The sequence below is a fragment of the Lutjanus erythropterus genome, chromosome 19 (genome assembly GCF_056507025.1).
Source record: "Lutjanus erythropterus isolate fLutEry1 chromosome 19, fLutEry1.hap2, whole genome shotgun sequence".
NCBI classification, from domain to species: Eukaryota; Metazoa; Chordata; class Actinopteri; order Lutjaniformes; family Lutjanidae; genus Lutjanus; species Lutjanus erythropterus.
In genome coordinates, this window is record NC_139335.1 from 2846987 (window position 1) to 2865507 (window position 18521).

An 18521-nucleotide genomic window follows, 5' to 3' on the forward strand; every position below is an offset into this window, starting at 1 on the left:
AAAAAAGTCTCATCCTAGCTGCAAAACTGTTGCTCCTCATTTGTCTTTGAAATATTTGTCTTTAAATGTGTCTTTATGAGAAAATGTATGTAAGAATAAAACATTTCAGTGTAATAGAGCCGTCCAGCCTTTTTAGATATGCTAGTGCCACATATTTTCCATATTGTTTGAATCTGTGTTGCATGGTTTATCATTTGTCTGTCATCCATTGTCCAGAAAGGCTGCGCAAAATAGTTTTTTAACTAAAGTTGTCTCTTTAGGCCCCAGGAATCTGACATTTCAAACATTTTATATAACATTTTATCATTGCTCATTTTGTTTTGTTTCTCGTTTTGTATGACGATGAGTATAAATGATTAAAATTTGCTGAAATTCCCATGTGTGTTTCATGTTTTTGAAAAAAAAAGTCAAAACAGTGTTTTGAAAATACAGAAGACTTTATTTCAAACTAAAAGCATATATTAAAATAGTTTTTTTTTTTTTTGATCAGACGAACCAAATAAAATAAAAATGAAGTTTCATTTGTTTGAACTGTTGTCTTGAATGTCTCCCTTTGTCTCACTACAGTCAGAAGTTACAATAGTCTTTCTTTGCTCTGGACTTCTGTTCTTGATTTATTTTTTCTTCTTTGTTTAATGCTTGCTCTCCAGCTCTTGCACACGCTTGGTCAGCTCCTCTATCGCTGCTTTGAGGTCTTTAACCTCCTTTTTCAAGGACTGGACTTCCTGAGAGACAAACAGACACACGGAGACAAAATGTGATGTTTGATGACAAACATATTGCAGGATGTGGTAATACCACATAGTCCTGGAACTGATTTTCAAGCCGATGAAAAGGAATTTCCGGAGAAATAAAAAAGTTTCAGCTGTTGACAACAACAGTCCAAATGTTCGTAGCGAGTCAGTGGTGGATGAAGTATTCAGATCCTTTACTTCAGTAAACATAGAAAAACAATATGTGTAAAAATACTTGGATACAAATTAAAGTCCTGCATCTAAAAGTGTACTCTTAACTTAAAGTGCAGACACATTATCAGCAAAATGTACTTAAAGGGAGAGTTCAGATTTTCTTGATCGGTTAGAGTTTGTCATCGTGTGATGAATAACTCCTGCATTCTGCAAAGCAAAATGATGTTTTTGCAAATGGACTCTGGTTGCTTGGAAACAGTAAAATTTGACTTATAAAATGATTCTTTCCTGTCATAAAATGCTGTCTGACAGCAAGGTAAAGCAGTGAAAATATTGTAAATATGGTGTACACTTAAACTGACACTGATTCTTTTAGGTCACTGTCCTCTGTGCTTCTCCAAACTGAGGGACGTGCCAACTGTCATCTACTGTAGGTAACACTCACCTCACACCCTACTTCAAAACATACAAACTATCCCTTTAAGGTGTCAAAGGTAAAAGCTCCACTGTGCAGAAAAGTGATACCTTGAATGTTATATGATTATAGTTTATTATTACTGACACTTAAATGTGTAAGCAGCATTTTACTGTTGTAGATGCTTGAAATGGAGCTACTTTTAACTACTTTATGAAAATGAAAATAGTCAAATGAAGTACTGGTCATTTTTCTTAATTACAGTACTTGAGTAAATGTACTTTGTAACATCCCACCACTGCAGCTAGCTTTGAAACAATCTGAACTCTGACTGTAACATGATATTTAGGTCTAAATGTCTCACCCCACTGCTTTCCTGTTGGTTCCCAGCAGAGGCGGTCGTGGTCTTCAGGAGACTCTTGTGAACTTTGAACTCCTTGGCTTTGGTGGTCGCTACAAACCCGTCCTTTAGAGAGATCAGGACAGGCGGGGCGTCTTTTCCTTGAAACCACTCGTCAGCTTCAACTGAAGGCTCGGGACCGATGGTGTCTGGGTACAGATCCTCCTGGAACAGATCAGACTGCACAGGCAGAGAAGAAAAAGATCAAGTTAGAAAGACAGAAATGCACAAAATATAATTTAGACAGAAATTACATATATATATATATACACATATACATATATATATATATATATATATATATATATATATATATATATATATATATATATATATATATATATATACATATATAGTGTGTATTTTACCTTGCGTGGCACCGTCATGACTATGGGCTCACATTTCCTCTCATGGAGTTTGTAGAACCTGAAAGCAGAAATATTTGTTTATTTTAAGAGAGTGTGCATCTATGCAAGCTGCTCTATGATGCTGCACATGAGGTCAATGCTAATGTCAGCATGCTAACATGCTCACAATAAAAATGTTAACATGGTGATGTTTAGTAAGAACCATGTTTACCATCCTAGTTTATCTTGTCCTATGCTGTGTGTCAAGCTTGTCTATGTTCAAAAGAAACGACGATGGTTAAAAGATGTTGCTGGAGAACCAGTTAGCTGACTTTTTGCCAACATTAGCTAACTTTAAGATGTGACTCTTTATATGTCACTTTCCCCCAGCAATATGTTTTAACCATCTCAAAAATTTGTTTTTCTTTTCAACATGGATGAGCACATAGTATATCTAAGAACAGTAAACAGTAAAGAGAACGTCAGCCTAGGTTCTGCCAGGTACTAAGTTTGTTCAACTGTTACTGGAGCACAGAGCTAAAAGCAGCGGGACTTGGGACGTGTCAGTTAGCACTAAACACAGACGGGAAATGTCATCAGTTCTGAAGATGTTTGGGCACAAATTCAGATGCTGGTGGTGGTAGATGAAATGTCAGGGGGTTACGGGTAACACAACATAAACGTTGCTACCTGGCGATTTCACATTTGTTGACCTCCAGGCCCCTCTTGGGCATGTATCCCATCCCCTTCTGGCTCTCCTTGCTGCTGTACTGGGACAGGAAGTGGACATATGGAGCTTCATCTGTCACCTCAAAGTAACGAATACTGCTGTCCCCCTGTGAAGAAGATGTGAGATTCAGCAGCTGCACTTGTCACTGTGTGTGAGACAGACACAGAGCGAGGGTCATTTCAAAACCTGAATCTAACCTTGCCACAGAGGTAGACGACTCCAGTGTCTGGGTCAAAAAATGGCAGAAGGACGCCACTGCTGGTGTCCAGTTCCTGCAGGGTCAGTGGCTCTCCAAAGTTCTTCTGTTAAAAAAAAGATTCAGAAACATCCACAGAGTTATATCTTTGATCATATCCAGGTAAACCATGGTTTCATTTAATTAAGGTTGATGTGGGATTCTGCAGAACAACACCCTGCGTGCTGTAGTCTGGCAGTTGTGTTAATACAGTAAATATCTCCTTAGTAACAACACTTTGAAAGTATCACAACAAGTCCAACAGTCTGAATTTTAAGGCTCCCAGTTTAAAGTTCAAGACAAACATGACTGAAGCTGAGCGCGCAGGTTGTTGTTGACACTCACTGGGTCCCACAGCGCCACCTGTCTCTCACTCATACGACTGAAGCCAGTACTGAGGATCTTCCCGTCAGACACGAACACCGCCCTGACAGGCCTGGAGCCCTCATGAGGCTTCTCCTTCTCCTGTAGGTGGAGCACAGTGAAAAAAACAGGTGTTACAGACAGCGCGGTGGGTGGACATACAATTACTCATTATTAGTAGAAAAAACAGCTATTACTACATTTTAGATATTAAATACTAAAATTAGGTAACACTGTGAAAATAACAAAAAATATATTTCCTTTTCATCTCCTTCTTCTTCTCATTATTATGTGCTAAAACTGAAAATAATAATACAAATAATTGAAGAGATTAATTCCAAATAAGATAATGCTGCTGATTAAAAAATGTTCCATTTCAGATTCACAACTCAAGCATGTAAAATCAAACTCCTGCAGTTTTGCACTGAAATTCACTGAACTGTTGCAGGAAAACAAATACATTTGTGAGCAATAACAAAACAGCTTGAGAGTGAACAGTTTTATATTCCAGCTGTATTTTTATGTTCTTTATAAACAAAGTAAGACAATCATTTCCTGATTCCAGCCTCTAAAATGTGAGAATTTGCTGTCTTACATTTTATTAGGGGCTGCAAATAACAATTAGCTTCATTATTGATTAATCGGTAGTTGTTTGGTCCATCAAATGTCAGAAAATGGTGAAAAATGTGGCTCTCAAAGCCCAATGTGACGTCCTCAAATGTCTTGTTCTGTCCACAACTTAAAGACTTTTAGTTTACTGTCAAAGACAGTAAAAAAAATCTGAGGATATTCACATTTGAGGAGCTGAAATCACAGAATTTGCACTTTTTTTCATAAAAACTGACTCAAAAAGATTAACCGATTATCAAAGTAGTTGCAGATAAATTTAATAGTTGATAAGTCATTGATTAATGGACTGATTGTTTCAGCTTTACATTTTATTAAACTGAACATCTACATCTGGCAAGAAAAGCAATTTGAAGAACATTTTATGGGTATTTTTCATTATTTTCTGACTAAACTATTCATCTATTAATTCAGAAAATAACCAATCATGAAAATAATCCTTAGTTGCAGCTCTAATCATTAACTGAGTTAAATGTCTCTACAGATGTTTTCAAAGGAATACAGTTACAGTGATGCTGGTAAAGACGAGGACACCCACCACGATGACGGTGCCCTTGCGTGGGTCCAGCACCCGCAGAGTCTTGTCCTTGCAGGAGGTGAGGATCTGGGAGCCGTCCCTGTTCCAGCAGGCGCTGTAGATGAGGTCGGTGTGCACGCTGTCGATCTTCACCACTGCCTCCCCGCGAGCCACGTTCCACAGGATCACCACGTTGTCGCAGCCTGCAGGGACACAGGGTGACAAAAGTGGTGAAGGAAAAGAGTCGCTGTAAGTCTCCAGTACAGATCAGTTCTACAGTAATATTATGATATTATTTATGCCTTGTTTTCTCATCAAATACATGCATGTTTTGCAAGTTTTTATCACTGACTGACTTTCTTGGGAAAAATGCTCTGATGGCTACCATTGGTACGCAGACAAGACAAGAAACACATACAGAAGTGCTGCCAGAGCTGGATACACTGAGTGATCTCTAAAAATAAAAAAAAAACAACAAACTTACACCAAGTATTGATTTAGCCGAGACTTAAAGCAGCGATATGTACGTCCAAAAATGAGAACTGCAGTCCAAATAGTGAGTTGGAGCCACGAGCTGTATGTTAAATAATTTGAAATCCAATTCAAATCCTATTTATTTACATCCTGTTGAAATCTCCAGACTTGAGGAGGCTCAGGCAGGCTGCAGGAGTGCAAGACAAGTGCAACATTACAATTTGACAATAACAAGTGATGACAAGTCGTCCACTGTATGTCGATCAGCTGTTTATAACTGTCAATTGCAACTGTCAACTGCCTGCCAGACGTCATTAACATGTTGCTCAATTTGACCATTATTAACAAATACTCCCTCTACAAGATTATTAACTCAATCAATGAACATTTAGCATTAATTTGAGCTCTAATTAACATCTTTCTGGCTCAAAATGGAAATATCAAAGGAAGACACTGCTGCTGTAGTGATGCTGTAATGATTAAAAATAAGTTGTGTCTTTCTTTCTCATGCTTCCAAGAACAGTGCACACCCTTTATGGTGGTGAAAACACTTTTGTCCACTGGTCCCTCCAAAATTAGTACAAAAAAAGTGTGAAATTTCCTCATAGGTGTTTTAAAAAGTGTCAACAAGATCAGTGTTCAGAGTGAAGAAAAGTGGGTGGAGGCTGTGAGAACTTCCTGCTCAGCAAAGTCACTTTGAACAATACATCTGTGCCACATCATATATTTATATATCACCGTGGTTCCTCTAATGCACAGGCCACATTTCTGCACAGGAACTCTCTGTTTCTCAGATCATGTAAGCTGCGTCTGTGTTTTAACAGGTTTAAGACGGTGTCATACCTGCACTCAGCAGCACATTGTGGGCGGTGGGGTGCCAGCTCAGAATGCCGACACGCTTGGAGTGTCCGTCCAGCTTGACGACAGGATCTGTGAGTGACGTGGTCAGCCCACCGTCCGGGATCTCCCAAATCTAATTAACAAGAAAACAGTTTGCACACATTACATCACAATGCAACGTCATATAAATGCTTAAAAGTCCAAACTGAAAGATTCCTGTGACAATATAGGGATGCTTACCATGACGCTGCAGTCCTCAGAGCCACTGGCGATGATGTTGTCATTGTGAGGACAAAACTCGATGTCCAGGACCGGCCCTGTGTGGCCGCACACGGTGGGGTAGGACATGTCGATACGTCCCGTCTGCAGAGAGAGAGGTGGTGAGTACAACTCTGAGAAACATAGCGTGAAAAGAAACACGGCAGCTGCAGAGGGTAATGATAGCAGGTCACATAAAGCAAAGGGACTGAGAGGTTACACACAACTATGAGGGGTTGCCACCCTGTCGGCCTCATGTTTGAAAGAACTGCAGCAAAAGTGCTCTCTTGGATGCTCCCATGGTTGATAAAACATGATAGATGACCTCTATAGTGGAGAAAATATGTGTCATGCCCTCTAGAATGCCTTTGGAGTGGACAAAACATGATACGGTGCATCATGATTTTCAGCATGCCGGTGACCTTTTTATCTATTTTGGCCCCGCCCTTCAGACAGCCCAGTCTGCCGCTGGTTATGATGGAGTCAAAAACATGGTTATTTATTTAGTCGAGGTGGGAGGAGGAAGCTGGTGGTCACCTGATGGAACAGCCGTGCCTCCAATTACTCCTTAATGTCCAGTAAGTGGGTTAGAGAGGAGATGCCCAAAACATCATGTCTGAACCAGGGCGTCATGATGATTGATTTTAGGTTTTTATCTGTCTGACACTGCTTTTTTTTTCATTTCACTGAGTTTCTGTAGTTGGTAAATTGACACAGGCAAAAACAGCAAGTTATTTGGTTTTAAAGCAGGATGAAACAAGCATGATGGCACCAATATTTATCTCAAAACAGGATGAATATTTCTCCAGAGTACATTTCTCTGTAATTTTACGCCCACTGGACCCTTGACTAATTTTATTCCGTTGAGAATTGTATACTACATCAGGGATAAGACCATGAATAATGTGGTTTCTGCCTGGTTCATCAAGTTAAATAATCAAGACTTTTAAAGACCCAATTTATATCACACACATTATAAATGAATACCTGTTTCAGAATCACTCTGGTTAAACTATGAAAGTATGATGGAAAACCAGCAGGAATTATTTATCATTTTCTCATATTTCTGTCAGTAATTCACAGCACAATATAACAAATATTTCCTAACGATTTAATTAAAGGTGCAGTAAGTGATTCTGGAGATGACAGTTGAGTGTACAGATGGATTAACCCAGAGGTTCTCAAACTTGGGGCGGGGCCCCCCTGGGAGGGCACAGAGATACTGCAGGGGGGACATGGATGATCGGGGGGGAAATATGGAGTGAAAGAGTTTGTTGAAGCTGTTGCACTGACCTTAATTTTACTAAAACTCAACTTGGATTCTTTTTTAATTAGTCACTTCCCCAATTATTGTTAATGATTAATAAAAAAAATATGGGGTGAGAGCTTTACTGTGAGAAACACTGAACTAACCAATTGATTGATGACGTTGAATTTTATGTTTATATTCCACCTATTTGTTGCTTTTATTGTTGTTATTATGTTACTGTAATTTTGGAGCAATCTGGCACAATTTCCTTTGGGAATAATGCAGTTCTATCTTATCTTAATACAAATTACAAAAAAAGAAAGAAATGATATCTGAATTCTTTTGGATTAGTTCAAAACAACGACAGATGCCACAAAAGTTTTAGTTCCACAAATATAATTTTTCCTTTTAAATATCTCATTTAGATAAGAAGAATTCAAATTCTCACTTTTTCAAAGCAGATAAAATGTATTTTAACATCAGGTTCTTTTTTTTTTTTTCTCCTGCCAGCTCGGCCATAAAGTGGAACACTGGTCTGAGAAACGCTGTGTGTCAGATGGGCTGAAAAAAAACTTTTTAGAATATTAGAATTGGCATATTTCAAAGACATTATCAAGTATTCCTTGACAATTAAACTACAGTCTAATTATACATTTTTCAAATGTAATCTGGTCTGATTATAGATCAGAATGTGGATTACATTACATCTAATTGTGATCCATGGTCAAAACAACATCTTGAAATCATATATAAAAACATTTTATACCTCGACTAAGACTTTTTAATGCCCTCTGTTTGAGGAAACTAAAATCAATGCTTCAGTCCTTTTAACGATCTGCAGGTATCCTAGATTGAATGAAAATGCAGGTGATCTTAAGAGAAGCATCATGAGTTCAAATACTTTGACAAATTCAGATGTTTCAGCTGACCATAAACAAGGCCACAAGGTTTGTGATTTTCCGCTTTTTCAGGCTCAAGAAATACAACCGAGAAGTTTTAAGCCACCTAACAGGCTCCTTAAGCGGCTGCACAGAGCAGCCGAGTTGAGGCCACTTCCTGCCCTGACTGAGCCGACAACAAACTCCTAATATGGTGAAAACTTCTCAACATCAGAGCGAGTGACGTGTAGAAAGACTCGAAGTCGGCATGAAACTTCCTTATTCAGCTGAATGTGTTACTGGTGACTGGCAGTATTCAAATTTTCAAAATGTGTGCGTGGTGTTGAAACAGCAAAACATCACACCGACTTGCATCTGAAACAATTAACATGTCTAAAAATGGCTTTATGAGAAGTAGAAGGACACAGAGAGCCAAGCAGAAGGTATATTTTTCTTCTTTGTCTCCTGCTGTGACCCACCTTGGTCAGAGGCAGCACCATGAAGGCTCCTCCACCACTGGCGTCCACGATCATGGCCACAAACTTGGGGTTGACGGAGCAGAAGTTGCTGTCCCATGTCATCTGGGAGATTCGGATGTCATCGTAGCATTGGTCAGCTTTCACAGCCTGACCGAAGACGTGACGGAACTTGCTGGTCCTCACAACCCTCCTGGCCATGGTGAACTAGAAAGAAAGTGAGATTTAACATGAGCACAGGCCAAGAATGAAAAATACAGACTTTTATGTGTCAGTAAAACCTGAGAGAGTCTCTGCAAGTGAAAAAAGATCTCCAAAAGTCAGCATCTAAGCATGTCAAAAAGAGGTACCTGTAATAATCCCCTGTATATTTATGCTTTTAGATTTCAAGGGGAAATAAACTGACAGACACAAAGCTGACGACACAACTGAAAGACACGACAGAGGAAAGCTTAAAAAAAGAGGAAGCAAAAGCTTTCACAACTGCTTCCTCTAGTCTGTCTGCCTGCCTGCTGCTCTGCCTGCTTCTCTTTCTTTAATTTAAGCTTCTGTTTACTTCAATAATTGTGCATGCTAAAGACAACAGTACAAGGCAATGGTTTGAAGAGGACACATAAAAAAAAAAAGATGCAACACATCATCAGTTGAGATGCTCAGGCAGTTTACCTAAAAAGGTAGATGAGTTACTCAAAGCAGCAGTTAGACCACATCCTGAGCAACAAAACCACCAAGCTTTCTCTCTTGTCCAATTTGTCTGTCACACATTCATGCTCTCATTCATTTTCCCACAGGTACGCACACACGCTGGCAAATAAATATTTTACTTGCAAGTGAAAACACACACCGTAAAATGCATCATTCAGAAATCCAAATTGACCAAGTGAGATTTGTGTTAATCCTTGAACCATGAAGAATTTCAGCTGTGAAACAAACAAACCTCACGCTATTCAGCAACAGCACAATCAATCAAAAACACTGAATACGTTTTGCTTTACCTCCATCTGTAGATTTTACTTCCTGAAAATCTGCAGCCGCGCCTAAGCTCAGACTCCGAGGCGTACAGAACAGTTTTGCTGCATGTGCATCACAAGACTGGCTGCTCTGCACCTAATTTAATAATCCTTTACAGAGCGAGCTGTAATTTTATCAGGAGCCTAAATGCATGTCAATAATCTCTCCCTACCACTGTCTCCCTCTGTTGATGGAAAACATTGCCTGGTAAAAAGCAGGAAACAATCCACAAACTTGAAACAGGAGAAACTCAGACCATGTTGAACACGAGGATCAAAGATGCTGAATTCAAATCTATGCTCTATTATCTTTAACTCAATTATTTACCTATTATATAATAAATATAGCTATTATATATAAGATGATATCTCCAGAGTTCTGCATGAACTGTCAGGCAACAGACAGATGTTGCAGGCCTACCTGGGAGTCGTGCAGGGGTGATTCAGCTCAAGAGGTTTCGGCGGTGCAACAAACACCCTGCCACCAGAATGAGGACTTAGAGGAGACGGTAGGTTAAAGTACACCACAAAACTACATTGAGGAAGTGACAGTTTCAAATGATGGTGGAAGTGGGAGGTGGCTCCTGTGACATGTTGGGTTGAAAAACAGCAGAAGACAACATGTGCAAGTTTTACAAGATCTTTTGTGAGATTATATCGAAATAAAAAATACATACTTACATGTAGTTCAGTCTCCACCTGGTCACAGGGGCCAAAACACGAAGGCAGATTCAGGCCGTCGCTGCTCAGGTGTCACCTAATAATCACAATCGCTGCATTTCTGAAACGTGCGGCGACCACTCAGCTGGTTAAAAGGTATTACCAGGTCACAGCAGCTCACATGCTACAGTAAAGTGTTGATGCAGACTTCACTGCAACACGATGAGACGGCTGGAAAACACTTCATTATCAAAAATGATATATTCGATTTATATATATACCCTAACCCTACTGAGGAAAAAAAGAGTCTTCCTGATCTCTCAGCTTTTTAGAACATGTGTGAGGGCTTAATATATTTGATTTATCCTCTAACCCTGATTCTAACCAATATTTCACACCGATGTTCAGATTTTCTAATATGAAACCCAGTTTTAACTTCAAGATCAGTTTACTAGTCATGGTTAGTCCAACTCAATCAATCAGTCACATTTTAACCTTGTTAACACGTCCATGTGGTGTTTTGCAGGAGTGAAATATAAACACCATGTCTGAGGATTTTCTTGCCTTGAAAGTGCAGTGAGCAGGTCTAAAAAAAACAGATTCAGTCAGGGCCGTGTGTGTGGCATCATAAACCTGAGCAGCCAATCCCGTTGATCGAGGGGATGGCGCTGTACATATCATTATCACTATGCAGTCTGTCTCTACATTCATATGATTTGGAACCTGAACACAGCAGTTTGACATTTGAACTTCCCACCCTGAGTGTGATGTCAGAGGAAAATGGCCGGTGTGCAAATATTTTGAATCGGGACTGAAAGTCAGGATATCTCAGCCTCTGCTGTATTGATTTGCCGTATATTATATTTTTATAATAATAATATTTAATAATATTTTGACTGTCTCTTGCGAGTCCCCCATCATGGACACGTGTTCTTAAACAGCCCTTGACAAGGACCAGAGTGTAGGATTAAACATGATGGGCTTGAAAACACAATTCTTATCTTCAGGAAATTATGCGCTAATGAAAACACACCTATGAATATTATATCCAATTTCTGCCATATTCTGTCAATAAATGTCAGTAAATCTTACTCACTGCACCTTTAAACCGCAGCTTGACCTCTAATTAAATAACCCGTGCGATTTCAGTAACAAGCTCTAATCTGCTCCATGAAGAGGTGAGGTCAAGTAATTTCTCATCTTTCTGTCATTGTGAGATCGTTCAATCCTTATTACACATACCAGACGTGCCTCTATACTTGTGAGGACCATCATTTGACATAATGTATTCCTCAACCCCCCCTGCCCCCCCCACATGACTACAAACCTTAAAGGAACAATATGCAACAGCTGCACATGAAAAAATGAGAACTGCATTCCAAACAGCGAGTTGAAGCCATAAACAGTATATTAAATAGTTTGAAACGGATTTCATTTATGATTGAAGTGAGTTGTTCCCTTCTCGCCTCCTCATCCCCAGACATGACATGACATGACATGACATGACATGACATGCTCAGGCAGGCTGCAGAAATGCTGCAGGAGCCCAAGACTACCGCAACAACATTATGATTTGACTAGGAATGCATGATATGGGCTGCTTTGACATAATCTGTCAAATCATATGTCAGTGTAGCTGATATTTATTGGCTATTATGCCGATATCAATATAGCTGGATAGATCAATATAGACTGATAATTCTGGACCTGAAATTTCCCCACTGGCTGTAGAGGTGTCTGCCATCTCTCCAATATAATGGGACCGAGGCTGGAGGTATACTTGCTGTTTAATCATGTAGTGTTAATTTCTGAGGACGCACACAACCATCGCTGCAGGATAAAAGAGCCAGCCACGATGCGCAGGGGAAGATTAAAGCAGGTATATCTCCAGTTTAAATAGCAGTCACGTTGTGGCCTTCAAAGCACCACAAAAGATTTAAATTTGATAAAATCAACACCAATGTTTCTTTCCAGAAATCAAGACCCAGTTAATCTGATAATCTGCAGACTTTGTTGTGAGCAGTTTCATGCAGGAACTATTTTCTTTCTGCCACAAAGAAAGTAGTTCTGGTAGATCCTTCTGTAGAAAGAAAGTAGCTCCTACATCAAACTGTTCACAACAAGATGCGCGGATTATCATGAGTGACCGGATCATGATTAAATGCATCTTTTGGCACTCTGAGCACCACAAGCCGAGTGTCATCGAAAATACAGACATCTCTACGGCCAAAGAACTGTCCCTGTAACCATCATCTTATTCTGACTTTAACACAAAAAACAACTCTGGATTGAAGAGGTCCTCACAAACACAGAAGCACAAAAGCGCGCGTACACGCTCACACACACACACACACACACACATCTCAATAAAAGAAACATGGATGAAAGACATGGCCTATAGGCGGTTTTAAAAATATAGACTTCAGTTTATTGCACAATCGTTGCTGGAGACTGAGGAGTGTGAGAGCCTGTCTGTTACACAGGACGCTAATGTCGGACAGACGTGTGAACTACAGCACAGGAACAAACTGTGTGTCTGTGTTCGTGCACATGACTCTGCAAGCACACAGACTGGATAATGAGGCACTCTGGGGACGCAATCAGCGCCCCGTCAGTGCAAAAGGGAGAAAGTAAATTCAACAGATTTCATGCTTGTATGGGTTCTACGGGAGAGCTCATACACACATGTCCATACATACAGTACATGGTCTGGAAAAAGAAATAAACAACCCTGGAGAATAACTGCAAACCAGCGCTGACAGTCTCACAAGCTGTCAGTGATTTTCATTTGCCTGCAGTTGGCTACAGTAATGCCTACATCAGTGCACATGAACTTCCACTAGATGGAGCCACACTCAACTCCTTTGTCATTTGAAAAATGCCATGACATTGCAGATATGAAGAGACGATAACAGACAGACCCTCCAGAAAGCTCCCTTCATCCTAAAGGAAAGGGCTTGTCTCTATCTGTACACATAGACCAGTGTCATTATTAGGATCCACAGAATAACAATAATCATAATAATCAGTATATAACAATACAGGTAATCCATTATAAACAGGTCATTAACAGGCTATCCGGCACCTGTGTTATATTAAAAAAAACTCAATTTTGTTTTGTTAGTGATGTAATCATACATCATGTCATTTTTTTTTTTCATTAAACATACAGACAAAAAGGACAAAGACCAAATTTTCTGGCCAGGTTCCACTCCTGTAACATGGTTCTCAGAGAAATACTCCCTTTCCACCTTCTTTTCTCCCTTCTGTCCAATCTGTTACCCAGTTCCCAGCATGAACAGAGTGGACAAAGAGGGCAGGTGGAGGTAGATCATCGTCTCGCGGCCATGTCTCAGACAGCAGAGGTCAGGTCTCGGATGGTACGGCTACTGTTATGGCACCCTGAGAAGTGGGAGACCCAGGATGTTGGAGCGAAGAAGAAGAAGAAGCCCTCCGTCACAGATCAGAGAGCTTTCTTTTTTTTTTCCTTTTTTTTTTTTTTTTTTTTAAATTAAACCGAACACAAATCGACTTCACTGTTACGTATCCTTCGGCTGATAATGCATAGATAGACCAGTGGTAGTCACGAGGTATTCACATGCCCGCCAAGATTTCCCCCACGATGGTCACGAACGTCTTTCCCACGTGTGTCTAAAAAAAGTGGTTACATTTAAATGATCAAAAGCATTCTTAGTTAGGGTCACAAAAGGTCAAACAACTCTACATTAGTACTGAAACCAATTTCAGTATTTTTTTTCTGTGTTGTTCACATACATATGGACACAGCTAAGCAAACACACGTCTTTGATATTAATCTGAAGCACCACGCCGAGCCGAGCCGAGCCGAGCCGAGCCGAGCAGCGTCTGCTCCTCTCTCTCAGAAATCTATTTGGCTGTGAAAGAGAGCAGCAGCTTAAATTCTTCTTATTCTTCTTTCCTAAACATATTATGTATGTATCAAAAATGAATCAGGGTATATCGTCTGCACTGTATGTATATATAATCTACATACATGTATTTACATTATTTATATGGACTTTAAATATGTTTCAGAATTAATTTACTTTGATCCAAAGCCCTTTTTGAGAACAATGAACAGTGCAGTTTATTTGATGGTGATGTATTTCCTCTGATCCGGAGCCTCATTACAGAAAAAAATAAATTGTCCTGTCTTAACTTTCAAAGATAGGAAAAATCCTCCCCTGCAATTACAGAAGCGTTTCCTAAACGCCTCATGGCTGTGTCCCGTCTCAGACCTCATATCTTATCTTAGAAAATCCTCACTAGAGCTGTGAACTTGATCCTTCAATCGGTACTCGTGTCCTTAAAACCGTATGTTCAGGAGGTTTTGATTTTTACTCCTCAATTATGATGGGAAAATATGACCAAACTCATGGCTTTTAAACTTGTAAAGCGCCAACCTCTTAGTGGTTTTTTTTTTTTTATTAAATCTAGACGTTAACTCTCATTTCACAGCATAGTCATAGCAAGCAGCTATTTTATCGACACGTTATGGTTGAGACACATGTAAGAGCAATGTTATTGAATGAATTTGTCTGAAAATGAAAAGCTTACCTATGTTTGAGCAGTATTCTGACCTTTTTGAACCAGGAAGTGAGGCAGTGGTCCTTAGGGTATAGCTAACCCTTTTTATGCCTGATTAAATCGTGTTTTTGGAAGAAAAAAAATCTGTTGGAGTTGACTGAAATCTGGGACATAACTTTAAAGGGCCAGCATTTCCATTTAAAAAAAAAAAGCAATTCTAAAACAAAGATGATTATAATAGCACATTTTTATACCTGTGTTATCAGTAGGTATTGTTAGTTTTTAGATTTTGAAGGTTTTTAAAACACTTTTAAAATGCTAGAAGTTGTGAATTCTTGTCTGGGACACAAGTGTTCTCTGACACAGAGCAAGTTTAGAAAAAAGCAAACCAAAATATTTCATATATTACATGTATTTCACGTCGGAGTCGGAGGAATTCATCGGATCACCACCTTTTTGGAGGTCTTAAGATTTGAACATACGCAATCAAATTCTGAATTAATAGTCTTGCTGGTCAGTATATACCCAGTAACACATGGTTCATCATTTGCTCTGAGCAGTGTTTCAATGGCGTGCCACCATTTTTGACAGTGATTTTGAATTTAGGACAGGATCTGTGCCATCCTAACTTAGGAAATGCTTCAATTAGGATGCTTCTGTAAAACTAAATTCCTTCTTAAGATAAAATAAATGCAGTTAGGAAACATGCTTCTGTAATACCAAAAATCCTACATTGAGATGAGATGGGATTTCAGTCTTAAAGAGTTTCTGTAACGAGGCCCCTGATCTGTTCAGTCATCTTCCTCATCTTCCTCCCTGACTCCTACTATCCACACGTCGTCTCCCTCTGAGTGACGTGGCCTGTGGATGGCTACAGTGAACGGTTAGCTAACACTATGAGACTTCAGTTTCAGCTACTTTCATGCATTTTTTTTTTTTTTCAGTTTCATTCAGTGGCCAAAAATACATTAGTTTCAGCTTTTACATTTCACCACGGTCATAGTAGGTAATAGTAACTGTGTTAGAGTGAGACTAGCAGAGGTACAATATCTGACTCTTTATCAAGGCGAGGGGTGGGGTTTCGAATGGGTGGCAGGGTGCAGTCTGAAGCGAATGTACGTGATAGAGACTGTGGGAAATCCTTCTTCACCTATGAGTCAGTATTAGCACAGGAAGCAGAGGATGTGCTACACCTCAGACGCTGCTAATTTGGCAAGATGAAGTGGGGCTGACGGGATTGGCAACTAGTCAGTGGGCGGCTGCGACTGTTGGCATGGGAAACAAGTGCAATGTCATTAAGAAAGTAAAGTCTGCCTCTGGAAAGGGAGTCGCACTTCCACCATAAGTCTTGAGCAGGAAGGAACAGAGCAACAGTTACTTTTACTCAAGAGTAGCAACCGAACTACCACAGAGGAATATAGTGGCAAAACAATCATGAACATTCACACATAACCGGTGCAACTGAAACACGACGGCGAGGGAGGGCACAGGGGTTCATTCCTGTTTGGCAAAGCCAGCTTAATAAATACTACTGACATCTATTCAGGTTAACAAAGTGCAAGTCAAGCTGTGCTCTGTCAAACAACACAAATCCAGCTGCAGAGCAAAAGTGGTGCATTTAAATAAGAAAGCATAAAGTGGCAATAATGTGGCCCATTGTGTGGCAATAACGACCGACCCTTATAAAGCACCAACATCTAGGGTCAGTGCACAAGTAAACACCCAAAATACATCAGAACAATTTTCATTCAAGCCAGAGAAAACTGGACATAAATAGCATCTTCAGAGGAGGGCTGCACACATTTTAAAAGTCACATGACATTTTTTTTTTCTTGCTAATTGTGAATGTTGCGTGAATTTCAATGCTTAAAGGCCCCTTTCTCTACAATATAGTTGTGTGAGTGAGAAGTTAGAAAAAAAAATCGCTGGAAAAAGTGTGTGTGGGGAGAAAATGAGGAGCTAATCCTCCGGATTTGCATGGTTTGAATAAAACAGAAGATTTTCCGTGACCTCTAACTTGATCTGTCAGCCAGCGATCCTGCACAGCAACAACGTAAATGGTTTAGACAGCTTACAGAAACACAATCTTTAACTGTAGCAGCAAATAAATACAACTCAATAAAGAGCATAATAAATATAATATATTTCATGATTTTACTTGTGCATTTTGTGCCAATACGCACATCAGTTTTATCTGTAGTTTGTCTAAACAGGGCTGCAGTGTAATGATATCTACTTGTTTAGGAAATTCCAATTTTGTTGGCAAATGTAAAGTGGCAACTTCATTTTCAGTGCATCTTTCTGCCACATGTACATCAAGATCTAATGTACATACGGTGGCATTTCAGTGTAAAACTCACAATGTCATCTTTGACATTATTCTCAGAGTGGGACAGTTCACCCCAAAATCAAAAATACATATTCTTCCCCTGCCCTGTAGTGCTGTTTATCCATTTAGATTTTTTTTGGAGTGAGTTGCAGAGTTTTGGAGATACGGATTGTACAAATGTCTGCCTTGTCTCCAGTATAATGGGATGAAATGACACTTGACTTGTGGTGCTCAAAGCACCAAGAAAACACATTAGAAAAACTAAACACCAATGTTTCTTTCCACAAACCACGACCCGGTTACTCAAGATAATCCACACACCTTGGTGTGAGCAGTTTCATGTAGGAACTACGTTTTTTCTGCAGTACAATCCAAGGAAAGAATCTACAGAAACTGCTCACAACAAGGTCCGTGGATTATCACAAGGGTCATGGTTACTGAAGAGGGACACTGTTTTTTTGTTTTTGTTTTTTTCTTAAGGTATATTTTTTGCTGTTTTGAGTACCACAAGCCAAGTGTCATTTAATCCCATTATATTTGAAAGAAGGCAGACATCTTTATGGCCGATATCTCCAAAATTCTGCAACTCACACCAAAACAAGCACTACAGGCCAGGAGTAAAATATGTATATTTGATTTCAGGGGTGAACTGACCCTTTAAAATGTGAATTAGAGGGCTTTTCTACAGAACAAATATGCATAAAATGTAAAAAATCACTCAGTTTATAACTTAAAAGCAAATAATAATATGTTGTCATAAATAAACAAGAATAAATAACTATAACTTTGCTTGTGGACTCCCATAAGCAAAAGTTTGGCAAACAGTTACAGCACTGAACAACACAAACTGTAAACATGTGCACTTTCTTTTCTAATTAAAAATGCCTGAATGTCACTGGCACTGAGCTCAGGTGCAAACAAAGCCGATAACACTGCACGATTGATTCTAACGTGTGGTCCAAGCCACCTAAAGCAAGTAAACTCATTGCCAACATGCTAGCGTGCTCAGGAATGAACCCCCCTCACCCACCTTCATCTCCTTGTCACCTTGTGACCGTGAGGACAAATCAGACCGACACACACACACACACACGTAAAGAAAGAGGCAGTGGCAGAAATCACGGAAACACAGACAGAACAACCGGTCCGGTAAAACTCAGTCAGTTGGACGAAGTGAGAACTCTATGAGTGCTTCGTGCAGCACTTACAGTATGTACATGTAGTATAAAAATATAGGTGTGACGGTGTCTGAGTGTGTGT

The 18521-nt window shown here is 39.6% G+C and overlaps 1 protein-coding gene across 2 annotated transcripts; it reads right to left on the reverse strand.

Annotated features, from left to right (window-relative positions):
• Positions 1-418: 418 nt before the first annotated feature.
• On the reverse strand, positions 419-10292 carry coro1a (coronin, actin binding protein, 1A). Of its 2 annotated transcripts, none has more exons than XM_084745157.1 (11): positions 10149-10292; positions 8721-8924; positions 6097-6219; positions 5860-5989; positions 4564-4745; positions 3381-3500; positions 2998-3102; positions 2761-2906; positions 2092-2149; positions 1688-1903; positions 419-725 (listed from the first exon to the last, which is right to left on the reverse strand). In XM_084745157.1, exons 2-11 carry the CDS (start codon positions 8916-8918, stop codon positions 633-635), a joined length of 1371 nt encoding a protein of 456 aa, XP_084601283.1. In that variant the 5' UTR covers positions 8919-8924; positions 10149-10292; the 3' UTR covers positions 419-632. The 2 variants fall into 2 exon arrangements, with proteins under 2 accessions (XP_084601283.1, XP_084601284.1); XM_084745158.1 differs by lacking the exon at positions 10149-10292 and adding an exon at positions 9068-9185.
• Between the last annotated feature and the right edge of the window lie 8229 nt (positions 10293-18521).

Excerpts from the sequence above, each read along its gene's own strand:
- coro1a (XM_084745157.1), bottom strand. The coding sequence starts at position 8,918 with ATGGCCAGGAGGGTTGTGAGGACCAGCAAGTTCCGTCACGTCTTCGGT. Across the intron at positions 3,501-4,563 it reads GCAAGGGCACCGTCATCGTG|GAGAAGGAGAAGCCTCATGA; the intron begins GTGGGTGTCCTC and ends CTCCACCTACAG. Across the intron at positions 2,907-2,997 it reads TCGTCTACCTCTGTGGCAAG|GGGGACAGCAGTATTCGTTA; the intron begins GTTAGATTCAGG and ends TCTTCTTCACAG.